This window comes from Cryptotermes secundus, unplaced genomic scaffold, assembly GCF_002891405.2.
Source record: "Cryptotermes secundus unplaced genomic scaffold, Csec_1.0 scaffold442, whole genome shotgun sequence".
NCBI classification, from domain to species: Eukaryota; Metazoa; Arthropoda; class Insecta; order Blattodea; family Kalotermitidae; genus Cryptotermes; species Cryptotermes secundus.
The window spans coordinates 267,940-280,106 of record NW_019718275.1 but is presented as its reverse complement, the minus strand read 5'-3'; the positions used below and the strand labels follow the sequence as shown (position 1 = coordinate 280,106).

The 12,167-nt window shown below is 37.4% G+C and overlaps 1 protein-coding gene across 2 annotated transcripts in view; it reads right to left on the bottom strand.

The window, feature by feature from the left end:
• Window positions 1-2,510: 2,510 nt before the first annotated feature.
• LOC111875332 (sodium-independent sulfate anion transporter) overlaps window positions 2,511-12,167 on the bottom strand; it is a 50,680-nt gene continuing 41,023 nt past the window's right edge. For both annotated transcript variants that reach the window (XM_033755801.1, XM_023871494.2), the window contains exons 8-13: window positions 11,580-11,741; window positions 9,862-10,002; window positions 7,642-7,787; window positions 6,850-7,014; window positions 5,894-6,047; window positions 2,511-3,988 (exon numbers count right to left, since the gene is read on the bottom strand). In XM_033755801.1, coding sequence (XP_033611692.1) covers window positions 3,924-3,988; window positions 5,894-6,047; window positions 6,850-7,014; window positions 7,642-7,787; window positions 9,862-10,002; window positions 11,580-11,741 — 833 coding nt within the window. In that variant the 3' untranslated portion in view covers window positions 2,511-3,923. The remainder of the gene's footprint in view (window positions 3,989-5,893; window positions 6,048-6,849; window positions 7,015-7,641; window positions 7,788-9,861; window positions 10,003-11,579; window positions 11,742-12,167) is intronic.

Here is a 12,167-nt window from a genome sequence, read left to right as displayed (position 1 = left end):
ATAAAATTAGCTCACTTCAGTAAAATTCAGTTGCTATCTCGACTCCATTTAAGCATGCCTATGGTCAGCAGTATCATATAGTCAAAAGATGATAAATTTTTCCATTTAATTTAATATGCAGTGTACATCTGCAACATATCTTAATATTCTAGTCCATACATGCCTAAAGGAAGCATATGGTCCAATATTTTGTACTCTTTGCAGCTTAGCAACATTAATTCTAATCAGACTCAAACTCCTAATAGATACAGTATAAACATAAATTTATGGATTTTTTCTACTGTATACAATTTAAATATCTTCTCATATACTAACAGTCTTATTGTTTGGACTTAAAAATAAATATTTATGTTAGTGGCAGAGCATTCATGTTAACTGTGTTAGCCCAGCTAACACTTTGAGGATTAAACTAAAAAGTGTTACTTTCATGGTTCAGTGGTACTCCATCAGATAGTGCCATCTGCCATCTCCAGCCAGCCTAACATAGGTAGTATTAGTGAGGTCCTTCAGGCTTACCCTAGTTGCCTGTGAGAACAGGTGCAATTAGAAGAGATTAATTGCAGTACATAGACTTGAGGGGAGGATGGAGTGCATGACATTCCAAGCTATCATGTTAGCCAAACAAGAAATGTTAACACATTGCTTGCATGATTACAGAGCATAGAGTGTTGCATGGTTAACTCTTCTAAACAAAGTCACACTCTGCACTGATTTATATGATCTCTTGAGTAACTACCTAATTTTTGTTAGGCAGAACAAAAGTGAATTTTTCCATTATTCGGTATTCTAGAGAAGAGAAAACATGACATTTCAGAAACTGGATCTGTTTCCATCCTCAGGTGAAGGAAGGGGAAGACATTTACTCAGTTGGGCCTCTTAGAAAGAGCTAATCACAAACATCGTGTTCTCTGTTCTCTAGAATACTGGATGTTTGAAAAAATCGAAAAACCCAGTAATTCTGCGAGTTTTACACCACCATCAGAACCCTTTAGAATTCACTAGTACAAAAGTGAGTTCAACAGGTTTTCAAAAGACCTTAACAATTTTCACTGTATTACTGAATGGTATTCAACCAGGTGATCTGTTTGAAGGATGAATACAGACTGAAAACATTAGTAGACAGCATCTTGGGTGTTCTTGGATACATTTAATATGGAATATTAAAACGTTTTGAAATTGTTTACAAAATGTAGGATTTTGTGCTCCCCAAATTAGACACTAATAATAAAGACATCCTCAAAAAGCAAAATTAATGTTCAAAAGCTGAGTGAGTGAATTCATGGATGGATAGGTAGATATATAATATGCATTTTATGGATGTGGAAGAAGTCTAGGTATAGTACGAGTATGCTGCATGTACAGAAGTAGGCAATATCTGGGTTATTGCTTATCCCCCGGACCCCATTTATGATGCCCCTATATCATCTTTAAAATTGCATGTACTTCCTATTGTCCCTGATAATGGAGAGGAGAAAATGCACAAATTCAAAAAACAAGGATAAGCCAAGTTTCAGATGATCAGGATGCCATGGTGGTTAAATATATGAATTTTGAAATGTGCACGTAGTGTCCGATCTGATCAATTACATCAAAAATGTAAGACTTACAGAAAAAGAATACTAAACATACAATGCTCTTTCCTTCCACATCTCTGTGAAGCTGTTATGCTTCCCCCTCCGGTATGCTGCTCTGAATTCACCACCTGGCCTCAGTATAATAACCTAATATGAAATTATGAATAAATAAATATATTTCAAAAGTTCTTCATAACCAGTACTGTTTGCTTTCCCCATTTTTGGTCTTGGGCAAAGGACACCATTCTCCAATGACTGGGCTGCTGCTCATTATACAAGAATGCAGATATGACAAGGTATAGAAGCCTCATTAATGTATAAATCGAAGGTTATGTTAATAACTATTGAAACTGTAAAAATGATACACTGTAGTTACCATAGAACACAAAGATGGAGAGGAAAATCATGAAATAACAAGAAGAATAAAACTGGCGAATAATGCATATTTCTCGTTACTATCAGTTTTTAGATCAAAGGATATACATCGAGCGATTAAAACAAAATATATATAAAACAATGATACGACCGGTGCTTTATTATGGATGTGAGGTTTGGATGCTAAACAAGAAAGAGGAATCAGTCATCAATTTATTCGAGAGGAAAATCCCAAGACGAATTTATGGACCAATAAGAGAGAATGGGATATGGAGAATAAGATATACGAGTAATAGAGAGTTATACAAATTATATAAGGAGCCAGAAATCTCGGTGACGATAAAGCTTAAAAGATTGCAATGGGCTGGGCATGTACAGAGAATGGATAAGGAGCGTATCCCAAAGAAAATATATAGTTCAATAGGCGACNAAATCTCGGTGACGATAAAGCTTAAAAGATTGCAATGGGCTGGGCAGGATTGATGCGGCGGAAGAAGATGCAAAGAAGTTAAGGGGTATAAGGAACTGGAAGAGAGCAGCGCAGGACAGAGAAGAATGGAGGGGCTTGATAAGGGAGGCCAAGGCCCGACATCGGGCTGTTGTGCCATAGAAGAAGAAGAAGTTACCATAGAAATTTATGAGAGTGGAATTCACAAATGCTACATGGTCCCAGGTGACTATAGACTCATGCCTCTAACTTTATCATCAGGTAAATTGGCAGTGTGAGGTTACTCTTTTCCACAGTGCCCAGGTTGGCTCTGTAGTTCCCCAGGCTCCTACTTCAATGATACCAGGGGCTGTTCCATGGAGGAAAAGTGGACAGAACACAAAAATGACCACTCAGCTCCATCAGATGCCAAGCTTAAGACTGTTGAAAACTATGTCTCCACTTTTCCACAGATGATGTTGGTACTTAACTAAGTGCAGGGGAAGCTTTACCATTCATCATTCATTCTGTTTACTCCCTCCCCAAAAGAATTAATTCTGATAATTCAGGTAGCCTCACTGCTGACTCATTGTTTTGATTGTGGGACAAATAGCACATCTCTCTCCTATTTGTACCTCCCCTCTTCAGATGGGATTCATAAATTTTAAACTATAGATGTATCGACTGGGCAATTCTGAATAATTTTGATAAATGATACAGAACTTAAAATACGGATAGCATATAAATAACCAGACACACAAATGCAGTGATCACTATGAAATTCCTCTGCACTGTTTAGAACCTATTATTCTTATTCTTCTTTTTATAAAGAAGTAAGGCTCATGAAAATATATTACTTTATTCTGTGTTTTATAAACTGGAAATTCACCATCAGTTAAATAATTGGATTAAATTGCATTTAACCATAACATCAGTTCAATAGAATTTTTTTGTCATATCCATTAATTTTTGCTTCTGTATTTGCATGCTGGTTAAGTTTTTAGTGTACCTCTTCCATTGTAGTTGAAAAGTAGTAGTCTGTATGTGTCTGTGATTGGAGTGAGCAAACTACAGAGCCTGTAGCCCTAAAAACAAAACCGATTTACCTATATAGTAACTTTGTATCTCAAGAACTTGGAAACTAAGTATTAAGGGATATGCTAAGCCACTAATATTATTTGTTTCAGACTTTTACTTTCTCTGGTCCAGCCTGTGAAAGTATCCAAGTTCCTCATCATGGCTTGCATACCCTTCTCTTCACTCGGTGTGAATATGTTACTGATTGTATTCCACCCACAAGATTCTGGTCACTACAATGAGATGATCTCTTGGAATCCTTTATGTGAAAAACACAGTTTTTAGGAAGTTTTTATTCCCCTTTTGAACTAGCCCATCTCTGTTTCTGCAAATACAATAGGATAATGATGATTGAATCTTCATCAGTTTGTCATAGTTCCCATGATGATGATTGCACCATTTAGGTCATGTTCCTGTTCTTTGTTCCTTAGGACATTTACTGCCAGAGGAACAATATTTCTTTGTGTTTATTACCCAGTAGTTACTATGCTGATGTCACTTCGGATCCGATGCTCTTCGGTAAGCTTCTTGTGTGCTGTTGAAGAAAATCACAGAATTACTATTATCATTCCAGTACTGCTATCATTTGCTTTCTAATTTATACATGATACAAAAGATCCTATCAGTATGTGAAAGCTGGAGAACTTGTCTGTCATAGAAGCCAAAGGATAGAAAGTAAAGTTGTTTCTATGCATGAGGCACAAAAACTATTAATGCTGTGAATATGGTAAGCAACAAACCACACAATGCAAGAAAGCAAAATTATGTATAGGAGTGGAGTCCACATTGAGCAAAGATCGATGACATATTGTACATATAAGGCCCATACAGGGAAGAACATACAAATAATTAACGACCACAAATATCGCATGGCTTTATATCTGTGAACATGTGTACATAGCAGTACTGTGGGAACATCCCACATTATCACGCATTTTCTGCAACGCACACCCTTCACATCACTTTTCACCATCACGCGCGCTAACCAATCAAATTGTTCCAAACGTTCGCATTTATACTGCGCTCGCTGCTAGCCCCACATCTACATCATCACGCGCGCTAGTCAATCAGTGCCCTGCAAATTCTTCCTCCTCAATTTCAAGTTTCGCTCCACCCACCGAGCAGTGTATAAAAAGGAGCAGCCAAAACCTGCAGCATCAGTCAAACTTCAGTCTTTGATCAATCTACATCAGCCAGCACACTTTGTTGCCAGCGCTCGGTCTTTGGAGGCATCGGCAGGCTGCACCAGGCATGACTGCGTCGGCCCTCCGGCTCTCATACCCGACGCACTGGGGCACCTCACCTGGACTCGCCAGTGGTCATGTCCCTGTCCGACCCACTGGGCATCTGGCGTAGCCACTGCCTCATCAGTCCTGCGACCGCGCTGCGCGACCACGCAACTTCAACTCACCTGCCGCACGGCGATCAAGCAACCTCCAGCAACGGCCGCGCTGTGGCCAGTCAAACCACCGCAACTAACCTCTCTCCCTACCGGCGCGCGCCGTGCTACCTCACCGATCAAATATCTCAGCAACCACGGTCCTTTTCAGGACCAACAAACTGTTCCGAAGAAGTGGGTTGTCATCGGAGTAATGACGAAGAACAAAGACATAAAACCCCACACTATGCATGAGGCACAAAAACTGTTAATGCTGTGAATATGGTAAGCAACAAACCACACAATGCAAGAAAGCAAAATTATGTATAGGAGTGGGGTCCACATTGAGCAAAGACCGATGACATATTGTACATATAAGGACCATACAAGGAAGAACATATGAATAATTAACGACCACAAATATCGCATGGCTTTATATCTGTGAACATGTGTACATAGCAGTATACACAACAGCCCCTCACAATAGCTTCCATAATACACTTTCATATCATTCATACCCCTGGGCACTATGACTTTTCACAATGTGGACACTTAACAACATGGATCCATGCAATATAACAACGTAACTTTGGGCATTTTAAACTTGAAATTGGATATATATAATTTTCATGCATCTTATTTACTTTAATATAAAGCCAATATACAATATATATTTTTAATATATTCCTAGGTATACTTTTACTATATTTAATTTTAGTACTTATATTGTAATTTGAGACGCAGTCTGTATTATGAGTATGACATATTGCACCAAGTATGGAGCCACATTAGGAGTTCAGTGACCATAGACATATTCATTATTACTGCCTGATGATGGTCCAATGAGGACCGAAATATGTAGCAGGAAATAAATTTTGACCTGTAAAATACTGATCGATTATAAATCATTTGTTGCGATGATGGCTAAACTTAATCAAATATGTTTATGACACACAATAGGATGCACACTGTGAAGAGAGACAGTTTATTTTTATTGAATGAATTGGCATAGTGAAGATCTCTGCCCACATTTTTGTTAAAAACAATGCACTGTGCACCCACCTCTGATAAGATTATCAAGCTCTTCTTCTGAGTGGTAGACAACAAAATCTTTTGGCTGTAACCCATTAAATACAGCAACCACGCTGGGTTTAAGGTTGTAAAAGAACAATGGTTGCTTGCGTGATGAAAAGTCTTGTGTTAGACACTCTACCACCTGCAAAAAACAAAATGTAATCAGATATTCATATATAATGATGTAGTAAATATAGACAATTCCAAGACATTATCCAAGCTTTGCTTATGGGGAAATTCAGGCTTTATTAAGTCAGTTGTTTAACAAGGCTGTCAGCAACAAGATTGTATAACATTGTATGATAGGTTAGCTGATGATGAATTGGAAAGGATTTGGAAGGAGGTTGTTGTACCCTAATCAAGGTACAATTCTGGAATTTGCCTCAAGAGTTTGAGGAAAACCATGAAGAGCCTCAACCAGGATAGCTGGTGTCATGGCTGAGATTCAAACTGAGTATCTCGTGAATACAAGTCTAGAGAATTACTACTGGACTGACCTGCTGAATTATAAGATACAGATAAATCAAAGAACAAAGTTACAGTATTATGGTTATCAAAGTAATATTCAGTACTCTAGAAATATCATCATAAAGGCCATTTGATAAACCAAGTTTCCAGCCATATGTTTAAAGTACAAAGTGTATATAGAAGCGTAATATGTCATTAGATTTCAGTATTATTTAACAGACTATGATAAGCATGCTAGCTTTATGTATCAGAATTTCTTTATCGGTGATTGCATGAATGGTTTGTAATTTAATTATTAGTAATTGTGGCTGCATTTGGTTGAGAGTAGTGACTTTAATAGCTATAGTTATTTCTGAGTAGTGACATGTGCAACTTGATATGATTAAGAAAATCAATTGACTTGGTCATCAATTGGTATGCATGATTACTTAAATATGTTCAATATATATTGATATATATTAAGAAATAATGGGTACCTTTGCAGCAGTGAAATCAGCTCCATAGATATGTGAGCAGTCAATAACTACAGGAATTGCTTGCTTAATACTGTGTTTGGTCACCAGGTTACGCACATAGTCGACAGAAGGAAAGATGAGACAGCGATCTGGAGTGAGTAATAGATATTCAACCCCTTCCGTTGTCTGGAATTAGAAAGTATATTCATTATTACTTTGTTCCAAAATTACAGGTACAGACTTGTGACTAGTAATTTCCATCTTTTCTCCTCTCTTAGTATTCAGCAACTAGCAGATTTAATATTCATCTTCTAGGTACATAAGTTTAGTTCTATGAAGAATATACATAGCACGGTAACTTTAAAACAAAAGATATAGAAGATCTTTCTTTTAAATCTTGTACACTTGGTCGTCGACTTACGACCGACTTCCATTCTGACTGACAGGCCGTAAGTCGATCTGGTCATATGTCGGCCATATATTTATTAACAGTATTGTTTAACCTTTCTAATCTTTTTATCATTTTTATAATTTATTTTTAAAAACTGTTACATTTTAATCAGCTTTAATTTTTTATTTTTTTGTGGTCGTAAGTCGACGACCAAGTGTATAAACATGAAGGTGGTAAAGTTAAACTGCATAAATTGTGGTTCATTCATGCACACATACTCTAGTAGTTTCTTTTCTGTATGTAAATGTAGCCATTTGTAGATATATTCTATGACAATAAGCCATCAGAACATTCAGCCCTTAATTCAGACGATAATTTATTAATGAGTAGTACAAATAATTTGTGCTAATAATAATGCTTACCACTTGATTTTCAATGGCTATCTTTGGACGAGCAGCGTGATATAATATGAACAAAATGTTGATGCCAATGCCCACCAGAATCCCAATCTCAAGTCGTAGTACAAGGCACGCTATAAAGGTGCCAATTCCAGGAATCAAGTCACTCTCTGTATGACATAAAAGCAGCTGGTAAGTTTTCTGAATGGTGAAATCTATGATTTATATTTAAAAGTATATAGTGTGCAGTGATAATATTAGGAATGATTAATAATATTACACATCTATAAAACATCAGTAAAATATTTCATAAAGTAACAATGAATGCAGGACTAATATACTCATATGAAGTAGGCGTTATTATGGATCAGTAAGACTGAACATAGGAAATGCTCAACATTTTTTATTGAGAAATCTCACATATCAAATTCCAACAGTAACTGTTAAACCGTTTCTGAAATATATGGAAATCTATTTCTGCTCCTACATGAACTTCTGTTTGTGTAAATATGGCTGAAATTCTAAATTGGCTGATAATGACTTACATTAAATAAACACACTTGGAACAGGGGCAATACAGAACTTAAACAAAATCTGTGAAAAATGTTTGTGGAATACAGAGGAAATTCCCTTTATGGTCTTCTGTAAAGTATGCATTATTATAGATTAATGTATATGAAAATCGAAATTGCACAACAATGTTTGGCGGCAGCTGTATGTCATAATTTAATAATATCTGTGAAAAACTTCATTACACATATGGAAGAGTTCATTTGTACTCTTACGTAAACTGAGCCGTATTATGATTCAGTAGAACTGGAAATCAGAATTGCCTTAACAACCTTTCATGAACATCTCCCATTTTGAAATTTAAGAAAGCCTACGTCTAGGTAAAAAATACACAGACATGACCTCCATACGAAGTGCTCCTTTTACGTTGTAAAGAACGCTTGAAATTTCTTATAATTCATTTTGAAAACTCGTGAACTCTGACAGAATGCATCTTTGCACTAAATTTTAATTGGCGCGTTTTCTTAGGATTGGTAACGTCATTATCGATACCTTGAGAATCGAATTGAATAGTGGAGGCAATTGAAATTCGATCTTTCCGGTCGTGTTTCAAGAATTCAAGAAGCAGCAGTTATCTGAAGCAGTTAGTTCCGCAGCGTAAAAGGGAATGAAAATAGGGAAAAGGGAAGTGAATATTTCGTCAGTGAATGACAGGTGATTGATTCGAGACAACAGAAAAAGCAGTTGAGTAAACATCGCTACAGGAGACATTTTGACATAAAGGCAAGTAGAGAATATTTAAATTAATGCTATAAAGACGTATGAGGGGATAGAGGTATAACTCTAGCATTCTTGACCTCGGCACTAGATGGAGGTGAGTGGTCAGTTTCATGCCCTGGCCGCTTTACCCCTGGGGAAGAAGCCCCCGATACCCATTGGGTGGGAGGCTGGATGGGCCCCAGTGGCACTCTGGACTCTTTAGAGTAAAGAACTACCTCTCGCCCCTGTGGCGAAACAAACCACTTTCTAAATTAACCAAATTCTAAAGAGTAGAGTGTTGCTTGATAAGCTAACAGTTATTTAGCTACCCAGTAAATATTCTGCTTTTATTTGAACCCCATAGTTCATATCCTGTTTAAGATCTGTTTGCCAACGCCTCTCTTTTCTTCATGTGTTCCAATCAAATATGGGTACACATTTCTCTTCCCTCCCATTTGTGCTATACATCACGTTCATTTCATCCTTGACTTTATAATCCTTATAGTAATTGGCAAGGAGTAGGAATTGTGCTTGTCACTTTGGAGTTTTCTGTGGATTCCTGTAAAATTCTGGAAAGGATAGCCTTTATTGATGGCAGAAGGCAAGAAGAGAAGCAAATTGCAGATGTGTGTATACAAGAAGATGTAAAATACAGAGTGCTGTGAATCTCGAGTTACTTCAGTGCAAGCAGAGAGAAGAAGAAAGATGAGGCCAGTGCCATGACTGAGCAGCGGCATTACAGTGATGTAACAAGCGGACAAAGACTGGTATCGAGATTGCAACTGGTTTTGGATGGTGAGATAATAACTGCTCCGTATAAGGTAAGCATTACAGTATCAAATTTACAAGGGACTGTTTTTGCTTTGACTTGTAATTTCGTTCCTTTTAATAGATCCACAAATGGTTGATGTTGGTTTCATCGATCAGAATTTTGTGGCTGTCCTGACCTTGTACATTTGGCAAGCATGTACTCACTCTTTGTTTTCCACATTGGTATCACAACATGGACTTCTACCATGAATATGACAGCTGCAATAATAATGGCTGCAAGTGCTGCCTTGGGAATGTAGAAGAAGTACTGCGTGAGGAACAGCAATGACAACATTACCAGCAAACCTGTATAAACAAAATGTACATGATAATGAAAGTGCTTGATAAAACAAAGTGTGTTACGGAATAATTTCATGTACGTGTACTGGTTATAATGAGTGCAGCATCTATAAAATACTGAGCAGTGTGCTAGTTCTCTGATTTTATAAAGGAAGGATGTATAGTTTTCTGATAATATCTTTTATATAAATACCTGTATCCACAACTGTATATTCTTATTCCAAGGTCTGATGGTGTTAAATATATCAATTTTGTTTGTGTCATGGTTTTCTTTGTTATTAGGATCACTGACTTGTAATACTGGACAAGAGACAGTTTTACTCTTATAGTAATTTTCAACATGAATGTTCATAATATTGGTAATGTTACCGCTGTGCCTGGGCACCATGCAGGGGAGTACTGATTTTAGGCTTTGAAAGTTGTTCAATGTTGGAAGTTGATTCTGCTTTCAGGCTGTGTCATAGCTCAAGCGGTTAGTCGCTGGATTCCCAACGTGGTGGCCTGGGGACCTGGTCTGGTCATGTGGGATTTGTGGTGGTCAAAATGGAGCTGGGGCAGGTTTTCTCCAAGTACTTCGGTTTCCCCTGCCAATCTTCATTCCACCAGTTGCTCCACAGTCACCATCATCTATCATCTGGGATGAGTACAATAGGCCAGTAGTGGCCGCAGTACCAAGTGGACTCAGTCTCACCCCACTAAGAATAATAAAAAATAAAAAAAATATATTCTGCAATGAAAAGTTAAATAGTTCTATCCAGTGTGACTGGTTAAGATTTTCTAATTTCAGTTATTCGTGCCCTTACATGTTTCAGTCTTCAGAGACCATCTTCAGAGGGACACCTTTACATCAATACAGTTAGAAGCCACGATTACAGTACATGTTCTAAAAGTTAAAATATATACATACAATATAAACAATATATAATTGGCTGTAAAATCTGAAGTCTTTACAACTACAGCAGCTGTTCCAATACTTTAAAATATTTATAATTGTTTTGCTTTTGACTCTTTGCACTATGTGATGTTTTGGTAGTATATGCAGCTTCATCTTCAGTGACAAAGTGAGGAGGGTGAGTGAGTGTTCTTCTGTACATGGGTTTTGGTCCAACAGACCATGGGATGAAGGGTGGGGAGCTGGTGCTGGTCCAAGCCAGTAGGGGTAGTGAAGAGGAAAATAAATGTTATAAAAAAATACTCATTTAATGTCCACTGAGTGCAACAAAAAGCCGTCAGCAACAAGTGTTCCCATGCAGCTACTAATCCAAGTGCTTACCAAGCATAATGTTGCTTAACCTGTATTGTAGGTCATGTGGTGTGGAAGGAGATAGAGGGATCCCTATTGGTCGCATATTGTACTAGGACTACCTTAAAATTGGTCACAGATCCTTCCATATCCTTAATTCTTCATTCACAGTTATCCTCCCATTTGAAAAGACATTACCTTTGCAGCTTTGAAAGCATTGTTAAATAAAGTGCATCTTTAGACTATCTGGCGAGTTCTAGAGAGAAGTATTCTCATTATTGTGATATTTCAAGTAATGTTCTAGCGACTTCCTGACTACTAAATGAAATATGGAGCATACCTGTATAGAGACCACCAAGTGGGGTTCGGACCCCGCTAGAGTTGTTGACTGCGCTACGAGATAGTGAGCCTGACCCTGGAAATCCTTGCACAAGAGAATTTCCAATGTTACAGACACCCATTGCTAGAAGTTCCTGAGTTGCGTCAACAGGTTTTCCATTTGCTGCAACATGAAGACAGTCAGCCTTAATTCAAGCCCATCTTTGTGCTTACTGACGCATGCTTTACATTCAGGGTGGTATGTGTGATCAGCGGCAAAGTATAGTATGTGGTTATTGACAACAATCATGTAACTTCATGTTACTGACAAAGTCTACCGGCTTATATCAAAGACAGTATCGTACCCAGTGTATGTGGTTAGCTTTACCATAATTTTTTGTGGTTGAAAATAATCTGTGCATTATATTACAGTTTTTGTGTGTGTGAAAACACTTCTGTACCAACACAAAGTTGAATGATGGTATTTATGAAAACAATTATTTGTTCTGCGAATAAAATGTAATACATGAATTGGTTTGTGATTGAAATATTATTTTATTGTCCAATTTATGCTGTTATCCTGATTCATTGTGTTCTGTTTCTGTGTGAA